This window comes from Pleuronectes platessa, chromosome 3 (genome assembly GCF_947347685.1).
Source record: "Pleuronectes platessa chromosome 3, fPlePla1.1, whole genome shotgun sequence".
NCBI lineage: Eukaryota > Metazoa > Chordata > Actinopteri > Pleuronectiformes > Pleuronectidae > Pleuronectes > Pleuronectes platessa.
Window position 1 is genome coordinate 20,013,132 of NC_070628.1, and position 14,860 is coordinate 20,027,991.

The 14,860-nt window shown below is 40.7% G+C and overlaps 1 protein-coding gene across 2 annotated transcripts; it reads left to right on the forward strand.

Annotated features, from left to right (window-relative positions):
• Positions 1 to 61: 61 nt before the first annotated feature.
• On the forward strand, positions 62 to 14,502 carry cusr (Copper-only SOD repeat protein). 2 transcript variants are annotated; one of them, XM_053419363.1, is made up of 10 exons: positions 62 to 340; positions 4,454 to 6,521; positions 7,055 to 7,154; positions 9,506 to 9,580; positions 10,086 to 10,181; positions 10,890 to 11,022; positions 11,111 to 11,225; positions 12,178 to 12,302; positions 13,446 to 13,526; positions 13,964 to 14,502. In XM_053419363.1, exons 1-10 carry the CDS (start codon positions 301 to 303, stop codon positions 14,083 to 14,085), a joined length of 2,955 nt encoding a protein of 984 aa, XP_053275338.1. In that variant the 5' UTR covers positions 62 to 300; the 3' UTR covers positions 14,086 to 14,502. The 2 variants fall into 2 exon arrangements, with proteins under 2 accessions (XP_053275338.1, XP_053275339.1); XM_053419364.1 differs by having other exon boundaries at positions 13,994 to 14,502.
• Positions 14,503 to 14,860: the final 358 nt, after the last annotated feature.

Genomic DNA, 14,860 nt, shown 5'->3' on the forward strand with positions numbered 1-14,860 from the left:
GTCAGACTGGCCCTGTTAACCAATCACAGGCAGACACAGACAGAGTGCAGCTGACAAACAGAGGCACAGGGGAGGCTGCATGCATTTGAAAACCAGTCCCACATGACATGCTGCTGGAGGACACAGAAACAACCTCACACACACACCGTCCTTTTGCCGTCATTGAACTTCTTCACTGAGAGCAAACAGTCTTCTGCATCTCAGCTGTGTTTTTTCCCTCACCTTCGCCATCAGTCCGGATTTACATGCCTGCAGTGAAGTTTTGATTCTTCCCCCCCCACACACACACACATCTGCAACATGTGCCTTCTGACAACAGCCCTGGTGTTTTCTTTACTACGTGAGTATTTTTGCAAACTTTTACTTTGCTGATGGTGCCACGTTGACAGCAAGGACGATTCATGTGTCATTATTTATGCATGTACAGATATTTAACCATGTGCCACAGAGGACAGAGAGTGTGTAGGTTTTCTTCTCCCAGCAGTTCATTTCCACAACTAGTGCTCCGTTCAGTGTTGGGTTTGTTAGTGCCACCAGCTACTCTCTCTTGTTCTCTGTCCGAAGGGAAAACCAGTGGACTCTAACTTACTCAGTAGCACATGGACAATGACTGATAGGTTCAGATAAGTTAAAACAGGTACAGCATGTTTGATGATGGAAAAATTGGCATGAAAAACATTTATATAACAGGAGGTTGACAGACAACAGGTTTATTAAGGCAGGGCATACAGGCAGGGGAAAACACTGGAGGTCAGCAGACAGAAAAAAGGCAAAGACAACGTACAAAAATTTACTGAGCCAAAACTGTCAAATACGATCTCGTAGTAGCACTGTAAGGTTCTGGTGCTGCCTTGTTCTGAATGGAGGGAGAACGAGGATTTGCTGAGTGTAGAACAGAAGGAGCTCCTGCCTTACCGGTCTGTCAACTTTCAACTGGGTTGTGGGTCTGAAGCCAAGGAAGATTCAGGACAGCATGATGTGGAATTTGTTTTTTTCTTGATGATACTGAGCTTATAAAACATAGAGTGGCTCGGTTCGGGGTGATGGTTGTGAGACAACTGCCATTTAATCTTACCTTTGTGGGGGTGGAAAGCGGGGGGGTCTTAAAGGCAGACTGCCTGACTACCTTGAGATCTAAAAAGCGTTCATGAGCACCAGAGACTGAACATTTGCAATTATTCAGCCTGGAAACTGACTAAGTGTACGGATGTCTGAAACAGAAGCCAAACTGAGACTGGTGAAGCTGGGAGTGTAAACGAAGTGTGCAGTTTAACAGTACATGACCAGAACCACCACAGTGGAAACACAGGCCCTCCTCGAGTCTGCGGGTCTGTTCAGCTGCATGTGCTCCATTGGAGCAGCAGCTGGAGATGGAGAAGCTGAGGAAAGGGCAAGACTGGTGAGGGTCTGTCGGAGTGGGGGAGATTTCGAGATACCGAAAGATCTTATCTTTCACTGCTGCAGTCTCTCCTGGAACCGATGGTTAAGTGTAATCGAGAGTGAAAATAAATTGTCTAGTGACTTGGGTTGTGATCTTTCCCCAAACCCGTCTTTAACCACCTTGTTCCGCCTCTTTAAAAATACAACCTTTATTATTCCAGCCCAGCTGCTAAAGTAAAAAAGGTTCCAAGCCAATTATGTATGAACTCTTAGGTCTATCTGATGTAGATTGTAATGACTGATAGGCCTGTTCAGAAATGTGGCAGCATTGTGGAAGAAGTTCACTACATTCCACATCATAGTCGGTTTATGAGGCAGGGAAGTGACATTGTTTACCTCTCTGAAGGATTACTCGTGCTGACCAAGCATATATCTCCCTGGCTTCTGAGGGATAGGCAGAGTGTCTGGTTGTCCAGGTGGTGGTCTGAGCCTGCTTGGTCCATAGTGGCCAGAGTATTCACACGCATGACTCAGAGAACCCAAGAAGGCGTACTAAAAGGTTCTAATGAAGAGATCAAAAAGAGAGGCAAGCCGCAGGGCTTGGCTGGCACAGCGTGATGTTAGTGCTCTCCCTGAGGGATCAGCTAGCAATTAGCTGAGAACAACACCCAGGTTAATAAGTTAAGCGGGTTTGCTATTGAACAGATTGCCAAGATAAATGATGATCGTATCGGCAACATATTTCAGGAAGGACGGACAGCAGAGGAGAAACCACCCCCATGCCCAGAACTGCATGGACAGAACTGCCATGCCAATCATGCTTTCAGAATCTGTCACATTTGTATTACAGGGTAATAACCAGCCAATCTGGTGCAGGATTTTCTGTTCCAAAGAAGGACTTACTCAATGTCTGCATGACAAGTCACACCCTGAAACTATCTCATCTGACTTTTATAAATGTTATATTTCTCATTAAAAACATAGTTGTCAGCATTAATTTCAATTATGGAGCAATAGTTGGGAATTAAAGATACTTCCTTAAACATATAATCTGTATGTGTGTGTGTGTGTGTGGGTTTGTGAGAGTCTGTGTACGCAAGCATTTGTATGTTTGTGTGCGTGTGTTAGGGCGTTGGAGTTTGCTTTTCTCTCAGAGGAAAAACACTTCCTAAGAAATGATGATCACGGAGATTGATATGATTTACATCCACTGTTGATGCAGTGCAGTGTTAATTTCGTTGACGAAAACTATGACGAAAAATATTCGTTAACAAGCTTTTTTCCATGACGAAGACGACTAAATCTATTTTAACTTTCGTTGACGAGACGAGACGAGACGAGACGAAAATGTTGGTGGTTGACTAAGTCACAATCATTTTTTTAAACATCATCGTATCAGGCCGTCATGAAGTATCAGGAGCGGGCGAGTGAGTGTGTGTGTCTGTGTGTGTCTGTGTGTGTGTGTGTGTGCCCCAGATAGCGCACCGGTCCCGAGGCTCCGCCCCCCGCCCCGCTCACTCGCTCAGAGACACAGTGAGAACAGAGCTCGTTCACGTGATGGAGCCCGTCACTGACTCACCGGCTGCTTCTTAACTATGGAAACAGTGAAAACACAGAGCTTCTCTGGTCTCAGCTGATCAGAGATCAGCGCAGCAGCTCCTCGATCAGAGCAGAAGCTGCAGGTGGTTTGTACCGAGTTTCAGTTTCTGTGTTCGCCTCCAGTCTGATCTGCTCTCACTTTTTGTTTTCACATTTAAAACTAAATATATATTTTAAGCTATTAGGCTGCAGGTATATGTTTTTATTTATTTAAAAATAGGGTACTTCTTATTTCATAAATTTCCCACAAATACGAGGAGGACTCAAATAGCCCTACAAAGTTCTGGGTTGAATTAAATTCAAAGTAGGCCTACACTTGCCTGTGTATTTTCTTCTCTTCATAAGCGTTCTGTGTTTTCCTTTGTTGTAACAGATACAAATAGCAATAAAATGTCAAGAGTTTTCTTTATTGTCGTTCTATAATTTCGAAAAAGCAACAAACTATAGTTTAGTATAGTATAACTTTATTAGCTTTGTTATCAAACATGTTTTGCGGCTCCAGACAAATTTTATTTGGGGGAAGAGGGGGCAAAATTACTCTTTTGAAAGTAAAGGCTGCCGACCCCTGCTATAGACCTATGCTGGTAGGGATATCTAATGGACAACCTAAGTACTGCAAGCTAGACTAGTCTGCAGTTGTAGACACAACACAGGATCCCTGGGCCTGAGAAGGGAAGAAAAGGAGTTTAATGTGGCTATTAAATGTGACTAAAACTAGACTAAAATGTAATTCGTTTTCGTCGATTAAAACTAGACTAAAACTAAGAAGGATAAAAATGACTAAATGTGACTAAAACTAATATGCATTTTCGTCAAAAGACTAAGACTAAGACTAAATCAAAAATAGCTGCCAAAATTAACACTGATGCAGTGTGACATTTATGCACTGTAACAAAGAGTTAAAGTGGAGACTGAGAGTCCATGTAAATGTCTCCAACCTCTGAAGTATTCTTGACTCAAAAATTAGTTTTCCTTATATTTTTATGTTAAAATGTATGTACTGAAGGAGGGTCCAAAATTCATAATCTGGAAAACTTTAATCATCCAGTACAAACACACTAAGAATGGACTTTTCAGTTAAATCAGTTGTGTCCAATATTAAACTTTTGACAGGAAAACAAATATGGGGGAGAAAGAGTAGATCTATTTTTATTTTTAACCATAGTCAATTTATTAGTTTTGGTGTAAAATCTCTGTTGGACACAAATTATATTTGTAAGTTCGTCATTTTGTTATTTGAAATATATTTGAATCACGTCTACAGGGGACTTGTGACTGTCTTTTTAACTCAATACGTGAACCTTTCCTTAACCGAAACAACTGCTCTAGTTATTTAACTATTTTGTAATGTGGACATATTAAAGGAATATTACCTAAATCATCCAGTATCAGCTGTGTTTGTTGAGGTGGAATGTACATTAAGCAGTGTAAGAACATATGATTATCATCACCTTCTCCTTGTTGTCCTTTTCAGATTCCATCTCCTGTGTTCAGTTTCGGGCCCCTCTGAACATGCGAGGAGTCACAGGGCTGGTTCAGTTTAGCACCACCTCCCAGACAGCCACTGCCACTGTGTCTGGAGCTGGATCCTGTGGTACAATTAACTTTTCCCTCAGTGAGTTCCCTGTCATGTACGGACATTTTGCTCAGCCTTGCTCTGAGGCAAATATCGGCTCCAGCATTTTCACCTTCACCGCTGATCCTGCCTCAAGCTCCACCATTAATGTGTCACAACTCTTTGAACAAAGTCCAAATCTGGATGACCACTCCTTGACATTGCAGACGTGTAACGGCACTAAAGTATGCACAGTTGTAAGTCGAGGGCAAACATTCTTGACTCGTCAGGCAAGGTTCTCTGGACCTATTGCTGGTAATGTGTACATCCGCCTCAACAAAGGAGAGACCAACCCAAGGCTTCTTGCAGACCTTGTTACAATCGGACAGGTCAATGCCTCACAAACCACCATAACTCTCTTTGGATCTACAAGCACCGCTGCAACCTGCGATGTTCTACTAGGAAGCTTAGAGGCCTTGACTTTGACCAATTTGGGTGTGGTAAAGGTCGGGACGCCTTTGCAATCAGAGAAGTCCCGTCTGAACGAGACCAGTCTCAAAAACAGACCTGGCTTTCTTCTCCTCCGAATGGGATCAAGTTACGAGTGTGCTCCTATTTATGATGTGCCAGAGAAACAGGTGACTGCTGTTGTAAATATGAGAGGAATCAAAGGATACTTCAGCTTCCGCCAGGCTTCCTGTTTTGATGCGACAGAGCTGAGGGTGAACCTGACTAACTTACAGAGCAGAGTTGGCCCTTACCATGTCCACCTTTTTCCTGTCCCCTCACCAAGGCTGTGTTCGAATGATAATGTGGGTGGCCACTGGAACCCATTTAAAGTCAAGACTAATGACCCAACATACCCCAAAGTTCCTGGGTCCACACATGATAAGTATGAGATTGGTGACCTAAGCGCCAAGCACATGTCCCTTGCCGGTAAAAATGAGACAAACATGGTTTTCACAGACTTCAACCTCCCTCTGTTTGGACAGAACAGTATTGTAGGTCGCTCTGTTGTAATTCACCAAACAGATGGTGCTAGGTATGTTTGCGCCAGCATCAGCTATCCTGGCGCTGTGACTATTGCCAGAGCCAGATTTCAGGGCCCTGTGATTGGTGAGATCTTGTTCACCCAGCTGAAGAACAACCCCCTGTCTGACGTATCCATCTTTGTGGATGTGTCGTACGGAAATCAAACACTGACACCAACCAGGAACCATAATTGGCATGTTCACACCTACCCAATTAGCTCAGAGAGGGATGATGACGAAAGGCGTTGCAGCACAACAGAAGGACACTGGAACCCCTTTAACATCAACACAGAGGATGGCAGTTATAGATTCCACTGCTCCCCATCCAATCCTTTCTCCTGTGAGGTGGCAGACTTTTCTAACAAACACAGCCCCATCAACCTCGGCACCAGAGTGGGTGTAGTGGAAGCAAAAAACTTCTTCACTGATGTCACCTCCTGGTTGTCTAGATCAGGCATGATTGGTCGTTCTGTAGTCATCCATCAAGCAGAGAGAGGAGGGCCAAGGATTGCTTGCACTAACGTTACAATGGTGCGGGTACACAAAGCTAGTTTGGATGGCTGGTTTGGCCCGGGGATGTCCAGCGGCCAGGTTCAGTTCTCTCAAGCTATCCCACAGGGCCCTACGACTATCAATGTATCCCTGATGAGCCTGAACTCCTTAGCTGGGGGCTACCATGTTCACATACTGCCCATCAAACCTGGCAGTGCACAGCCTTGCTCCAATGCAAACATCATGGGCCACTTCAACCCATTAGCTTGGAATGTATCAAACTCTCCCACACCAGGAACTGGAACTATGGACCAATATGAAGTTGGGGACATCAGTGGGAAGTTTGGGATGCTGAATGGTCTCAGCCAGTCTGAGGCTTTATATGAGGACCCTGATGTGCAATTAAGTGGACCCTACAGCATAGTTGGAAGGTCGCTGGTGGTTCACTATGCCAATGGATCAAGGTGAGAACTTGTTTGTGCTGGAAAGAAAGAAACAAAGTCAGTCAAAATGAGAAAAAAGGTGGTAAAATAGATGGGGAAACATACAGTAAGACATACAGGATAACCAGAAGTTATATTGTAAGATTAAATGGAAAGAAATGCCACTAACATGCTGTAGCCACTGACTAGACCTTCCCTCAAACATAAATTTGGATTTTGTTAATTCAATGTGCCTTAAATAAGATGAGAACAACATACAAAAAATGGCATAATTCTAGCCAACATTCACCATCCTGAGGGACCCACTGGCACAGTAGCAGACTTGGCCAGTCTGCTGAGGGCATTACAGGTATAAGTTACTACAGACAATGAGTCACATCACCCTCATGTTAGATAGTCTTCCCATTCATTAAGAATGATTCAACAAAAATATTGTGAAGTAAAGAAAATCCTTATGGTTAACCCTGCAGGATTTGAATGTGTTTTGCTTACCTTTTTGTGTATTTTTTGTCTTTCCCTGTACGTGTGTGCATGAATCTATTCTCCCTCTGCAGAATGAGGTGTGCTGACATCTCAGCTGAAAGAGACACAGAAGGACAATGGACTACTGCCAAGGCTGTATTTAACGGTGCAGTAACAGGGACAGTCCGACTGGTAAGAAGTATTTTCCACTAATTGCAATGGGTACATTTACAAAAAAAATATACACACACTTGCACTATATACTACATCCTTTCACACCCTCAGAAAGTGTTGGAAACATTTGTTTTTGACATAAATTCATCAGATAAACATAGAAATCAGGTTAAAGATCCTTTGCTCTGTTTATTCTGCTGTGAACCACAATGTTTATCTCTCTATGACACAATTGCTTTACATCAGTTCCCGAACCCGTATCAAAGTAAAACCATTCCAGCGTTTCAACTTCTGAATCCACTAATTTTTTCCATAGGGTTTTTGATTGTTATCAAAAAGACCGAAAGATGCGCATCTTCATACCGTAGAGTCTTGACATTTACTTTAATAAATGAACCAACAGGAGGTTGTAGTGCAATTCTCATTTGAGCATACGCTTGGCTGTTCACACAGGAAGTGCATTTCTGCATGCCGGTTCAGGGGTAAATGATGATGGACTGACGTACGCAAGCCTATAGCCAGCACTTCAGACAAGAGATTGTGTACTTTTGTGTGTCTGTCTGTTTAGACACATCTGACAAATGTGTGGAATAAGTACATAATTAAAGATTGGGAAATTTCATCATGTGGGGGCAAAAATCGTGGCAATTTTAAATCCAGGCCATTAGAGGGCAAATCTAAAGTATGGAATGCATATTTAATAATTATATGTTATATAATATATCACTTATATGTTTTTTTATATTGATTTTCGGTGTGTTTTTCCCGGCGCTTGCCGGTGTGAGCAGCCCAATTTATTAACATGGGCGCGGAAAGAAGGCGGAGAGTCACTGGTACACTTCCAGTAAAACTTCTTCCCCGCAGCTTTCCACAAGCCTGGTCGAAAGTCTTGCTGGCACATAGGGCAGGGTTTGCACAAAAACGTGCATTTCATCTTTTTGCTCTTTGATTTGACCAATGAAACTGGCAGAATGTCTAAGGCAGTACACTGGCTATCAGGCCTGTGCAACCTGTCAAATCTGTTTTTAAAGTCAAAGTCTGCATCGTGAGATGTATATCTGTGCTGTTTGTCTTAGCTTCCTTTATGGGATTATTGTTTATAGATTTAAGAAAAGTGTGTTTTTGATTTCTTCACTGATAAGCATATTCAAGATGCTCACGACCTTATGAAACCCTTTGTTGGGTCAGAGCTTTGTGTGTGTGTGTGTGTGTGTGTGTGTGTGTGTGTGTGTGTGTGTGTGTGTGTGTGTGTGTGTGCGTGTGTCAGAGGTCTCACATGCCTGATCTATGGGTGATCTCTCACGTCCGTTCCTGCATCAAACCTAGATGAGTCTTTCCTTTTCCTCAGCTCCTCCACTGGTCAGTCAGCCTGTTCTCAGGGCAGTTTCGTGCCAAATGTCCAATTTTCCACACTTGACCTCAAACTTTTCTCCGTCCTCTGACTCGGCTTTCGCACACCATTAGCTGTGCCCTCTGTCTGTCATCTGCCACATTTCCTCTTCCTTTGTCGGTTAGGTAGTTTTCTGCATGGATGGAATGTCTTTCAAAAGTCCCAAGGTTTCCACAGTCCCAGTTGATTCAGTTGTGCTTCACTGTTTTCTGGTTTGACTCAATTGATGAAGCGGTACAAGCTCTCCATGGTACAGTTGTTTCCAGTCTAAATATGGTTTTATTTTGGATCTGATGCAGATTGGCTTTGTGATGTACTTTACCTCCAGCCCTGAGGTCTAAAAATTTCCATTTTATAACTGAAATTGGCGTCTGAAGCTTTTTTATTTGCGCGTAAATGGTGACAATTCACTCCTGACATTATGCAATGAAATTTGAAAGGCTGTGTAATCATCACCTCAACTTACAAGGTTTTCTTTCCTACTAACTAACTGGGGGTCAAGCTGCCACAAAAACATGACAGAGTATTTTCTTTGTACTGGACAGTTAGTGAATATTTATGGCCATGGCAGCTTGCATCAGAGAGCTACGTTTAGCATGGGAGAGATCATTAATTTGGCAGAGCGTATGTCTGCTACGGCTAGTGAACCCTCCAGGCTGCCTGAACTAGGAGGCTCACCGGGGAACAGCTGTCTCCGTCAGCTGCCCTCCAGAGGCCCCATACTGAGCTCTCCACTACATCTATGGATATGAGCTCATGATATCTCAAAAAAGAGCCATTTTATTTGGGGAAAAAATATATAATCGGAAATTAAGCAGAAAGTCACAGGGGAATGTAGTAATGCTTGAAGTACGCAACACACATATTTCAGGTGAAACATTGATCCATTTCTGAGTTCTTTGCTATGAGGATATTGCGATCAACTTTCATTTGAATCCTTCTATTCGCCTGTTAATTTTGTTTTTTTTGTCACTTTCAGCGCCAGCAGATGTTTCCTGATGGGAGTAGCGGTGATATCACTCTGGATGTGACCCTTCAATCATCAAGACGAGATGTGGGTACAGAGTCATATAGACATACAGACTAATGTAAAAAGTCCAAATTCACTATAAAACTACATTAGCATGTAGTACTAGCAGTCTAAACCCATTTGAAAAATAAAAGCTTGGAAAGGAATTACATGGAAAGTGATCCGGTAGAGAGATCAGGTGGCATTAATTTGGCACCCAGAACCGCTGCCATGTAGACGCCATGCTGTCTCAGAAGAAGAGAAACTCTCACAACACAAGAAAAAAACACAACTATAGTGCCAGGGAGTGACAAAAGAAAGGTGTTGAGTTTGCGTACTTTAGGACAAAGTGTATAACTAGTGCCCTGAAATCTGAGGACAAGAGATCATGTATGAGGGTGCACAAATAATATGTTGCAGGTTGATGATGTTCCCAGAAATTTGATTCCCTTGTTTTGGACAACGAGAACAGGAATTAGAGCGGATTCAAAATGGGTGTTTGAGATCCATTGCTAAGTAACAAACACTAACACCTTAACCCTTCCTGCAGACGACTGTGGCATCCTTGTTTATCACAAGTCACCGTTCGGGCAGCCAGTGCAGAGATGTGGGGGACACGTACAATCCCTTCAACATGACATCAATGGTGAGCCCACACACTCTCTTCTTCTAGATCTGCTCCTCTTTTATCATCGGATTCTAGAAGTGACTGATACAGACATTTTCCTACCGAAGATGCTCAATAAATCTTAATCAGTGATGGATTATTTTTGATCTATACATCTGGGGGAATATTTACGAAACAATTTAGTTTTTGTGTACCAATATATTTATTCCAGTGATCTTAAACAAGAAAATCTACATGAAAAGTGCTAAACTTAAATATTAGCTCTTGGAACATGACTAACTGTATGTGAACGCCTTATTACCTAATTCAACATTAAAGCAGTTTACAGTTTATAATATTAAGTGCTTTCATCACCCGGATATCTGAGTTACTAGAACTTGACAGAAGTTTCTTAACAGAAATGTTTTTTCTTGCAGTGGACAAGACTCTCATGGTATTGTTATTTATAAATTGACTTGCACTTCTACAAAGAGATTTATAAATTATTATGTTGTTTAGAAATTATACACCTTATTCCAAATTAAGAATTTGTACAAATTCTTGAAAATCCTTCAATAATTAAAGGATTTACAAGTACTTAGTTGGCATATGTATTAAAGTTTAATACATACAATAGGACAACATTTCAGGCAGTTCAGGAAGAGAGATGCATTTCTCACAGAAACCTTTTGATGATTAGGAAATATGCATAACCAGCCACAATCACTTCTCGTTTGTGCCCTTCAGGACTCCAGGTGTTCATTAGAAAACCCTCTGAGCTGTGTGGTGGGGGAGATATCCGCAAGGCACGGCCCAGTCCGGCTGACTGAGAGTCAGCTCTTCACAGACAGTATCATCCAGCTCCATGGAGACAACACAGGTACCACACTAAGAGAGCTGTTTCTAGTGACACAATGACAAATGTGCGGTAGAAGCTCCTGCTTTAGTAGAGTTTTTGTTGTTTTTAGTGGTCCAGAGATCTCTGGTGCTGAAGAGTGGAGACAGCACCATCGCATGCACGGATATCCTCCCAGAATCCCCTGCAGCAGAGCAGATCTTTCCCAAAGTGACTGTCTTCAGCAGGTGAGTGGAATAACGATCAACTCACTTTCATCAGAATTCGATCTCAACTCAATTGGTACATCTTCCACATTTGTATGAACAAAACTTGCTTTAAATGGTTTGAACTCAGGCTTGATGGCTTTAACATAAAACGTCTATATTTATGATTGCATCTGTCATTTATTTTCCTTTAAATACTTTTTTGGCTTCATACGTTGGTTCTATACCTATACTCCAGTGACCCCAAATCATTTATATTATCTCTTGGGACAGCATTTTTGAGGTGTAGCCCATTTTCCATTATGAGTGTAGAGTTTTTCTCACCTTTTACAGTTTATATTTTTATAAATCCTAAATTTTAAATAACATAAAGCTATGACTGTCTCTGCTGGAACATACTGAGGAAGTAGGAAAAGTTTAATCAAGATACTAATTTAAATAATATTCACTCAGGGAAATCCTACGTCTGTAAGTGTTAAAATATAGAGTGCATAAAACAAAGGAATTAAAAATATATAATCTAAATAATGGACAAACATAAAGAAAGAAATAATGTCATGGTCCCATCCTTGTTTTTCGATCTAATTTTTTAAGGAACATTTCCCTCACCATTCAAAAAATATCTGAACCGTTGAGGAAAATAGCACAACTTTTATCAACACAAGTGAAACATCCAATAAGGATACAATGTTTCCTGACAGAAAGGGCCTCTCCCTTAGTGATAATAACTCAGGGATTTCTTCGATAGCTCTCCATCCGCAGTCATAATAAAAGGATAAGATAAAATAAGATTAGATAATCCTTTATCTGTCCCACAAAGGGGGACATTTTGACATTAACGCAGCAAGAGGGAAGTTATCATTAGGTAATAGTAAATAAACATCCAATACTTCTAATTGTACTGGAAATGTATTATGCACATAAGTCTATATTGTGTGAATACAAAGTTTAAACTCTATGTATCTTCGCTTAGATATGACTTCCGTTGGAGAGTTGCAAATGTCCTGCAGTTGAAAATGGCAAGAGTCACCATCCTGCCCAGATCTCTCCTCCCTGCAGCAGATGGAAGGTGCCAGCAGGTCAGCTTCAGTGTATCTGGTAAGACAGTATCAACACCACTGTGGGTCTAATATGCAACAAAGGGAACTATCGTATTATCTCTCCACAAAACATGGCCCTTGCAGCACATACAATAATTATGTTGGACGGACATGACAGTGCCAATTCATAGAAAAATATTAGCATTGAAATTACATTATATACTTATATAATATATGATGTACTATTTACACTATATATACCCTATTATATATTTTTGACGATTAAGATAAAAAGTAAATGTGCACAAGGAAAAAGAAGGGGAATAAATGATTTATGGAAGGTGCATCTTGTTGGATTCTACCTGCATTATAGACAGTACCAATAAATCCTGCACCCATGTATACACAGAGGTTTTGGTGATATAATATGAATCTGTTGGAATCTATGTACAACATTTACATCTCTAAACGCTACAGACAAGTCAGGCCTCCTGATTATAGAGCTATCTGGGTGTTCATCAGCACAATGACCAATAATGGGCATTGAAAAATCTTTAGAAATCCCCAAAAATTGCTCAGTAATCTGATGCTGGAGTTGAGTGTCTGTGTGTCTCATTTTCTGTCCCTTGCTCCGTCCCAGAGTATGAACAGAGAAGTATCTGTACCCAGGTCTCACACAGTAGAACACAGGGCGGGCATTTATGCCCTCAGAGGTCTCCCACAAGGTAGAGCCTTGACTATTGTGTTAATTCCTGAGAAGGCCTCCATTACTGTGAGACAGTTTGTGTGTGTCTGACAGTAAGGCAACAGAAAGACAAACACAAGAGACTTCACTGAGAAAGGTGGGGCGGGGGTTGAAAATGGAGCTTTGTGCACGTTCAGAAACTGAACAGCTAAAACAATTATTATCTCAAGGGCTGGGCCTTTTTACAGAAATTACAGATAATTATATGTATGAAGGAAAAAGTACCTGCAGAGTATTTGACGACCAATTGGAAATGAGAACACTATTTGCTATTGCTGCATTTGTTATTTCTGAAATGAACTGCAGGATTTCTGGTATATCATAATTGGAGTTAATGATAAAAAGGCAAATCCACAACTGCCTTTGGACTCAGCAACTGTTATTATGAAGTATAGGAAATCTATAGGCATGTTTTGGATTGCCTTCGTCTGATTGAACACTGTCTTTGTCTTAAAGGGGACGTCGGCAAAGAACTGCTGAAGTCTGTCAAAACCAGTGAGAAGATGGGCAAGTACAGAGAGTCAGAGTCATGTACAAGTAAGTAAGCTCCATATTGTTATTATAGCTTTTACCACACCTAAGCTCCATACTGAGAATGTGAAATTGTTAATGTACATTTTGAACAGAAGGTTTACCCACTCGCATATTTTTACCTGTATTTATGAAAACAACCAGCTCTATTAACCCTTATGTTTATATTTGATAGTGATAGAGCATTTGTAAAAGAGAGCAGAATTGAAGTTCATTAACATCTATAAAATACTGTTTGATAACACAAGGTATGACTCCAAATACAAAAGTTTTTCACCTGTATGAAATTATCCCTCGTTTAAATATTTCTACACAAAGACTTTAGTCATGCTTCAAGTGTTTTTGAATCGATAAAGTACAGAATAGGCGTGTGTGCTAAGGATAAAAGAAAAAAGTAATTGACTCATGGCCTCTATCAATGTTTAACTACCGGCTTGAATAAGCTGTGGGCACCTCTCTTTCCATGCCCTCAGGAAATGCTGTTGGGCCACTGGTGCCAGCAGGTCTTCTTCTGGGCTTGATGTTTGCTGCCGCCTGCCTGCTGCCATCAACAGCTTCTTTATAGTTCTGACATTCAGCCACGTCTTGCATCATTAGCTGGGATATGGGGATCTTCTTATTGTAAATCTGTGAATATGTATATGAAACATAGCTCACCAAGTGCGGTAATCATCATCTGATCAATCAGCAAATAATCAATAATTTTGTCTCTTTTTACAACATCTGTCATCCAATAAAGATCTTGCCATTTGACATTTAACTCAGTGATAAACAGTTTAGGCTATGTGGTGTTCATAACTGTCCGGTGTGTTTTTATAGAGATGTTTTATTCTTTTGGACTTCAGGGGAGTTAACGTGTTACCTTTTCAAGTTTACACATGTTTTTCTTTATGTATTCACTATCAATAAATCCAAGTTTTGTGTAAATATATCGAGGGTTCTCAATAAAAATACATAATGTTTATATGCCTTGTGCCAACAATCACTGTGGGTTGTTTTTTTTGCTTCAAATCCCTGTGGGAGTGTGAGGAGTATGAGGTGTCGTTTGACATTTAATGTGTCAAACAAAATTGAGAATAAAATCTATATTTACAGGATATACAATCTCTAAAGCTAGTTGATTGTTTATTTTATAATGAAATGCATTCAATAAATATATAAAACTTAGTAGTCGTTTATCATTTAACATATAAAATATTCAGAGTGAGTAACCACTAGTTACGGAAATAATAGTCAGAAATAATATAACAACAATAAATAAAACTGTTAAATAAGGAAATGTAGAATACCAATACATGTAACACTTATAAATTAAGTGTTATATATATATATATATATAT

Bases quoted from the DNA above. Each gene is read 5' to 3' on its own strand.
- cusr (XM_053419363.1), top strand. From the start codon at position 301: ATGTGCCTTCTGACAACAGCCCTGGTGTTTTCTTTACTAC. The intron at 341-4,453 runs GTGAGTATTTTT...TGTCCTTTTCAG, and splicing joins CCTGGTGTTTTCTTTACTAC to ATTCCATCTCCTGTGTTCAG. The intron at 9,581-10,085 runs GTGGGTACAGAG...CCCTTCCTGCAG, and splicing joins TTCAATCATCAAGACGAGAT to ACGACTGTGGCATCCTTGTT.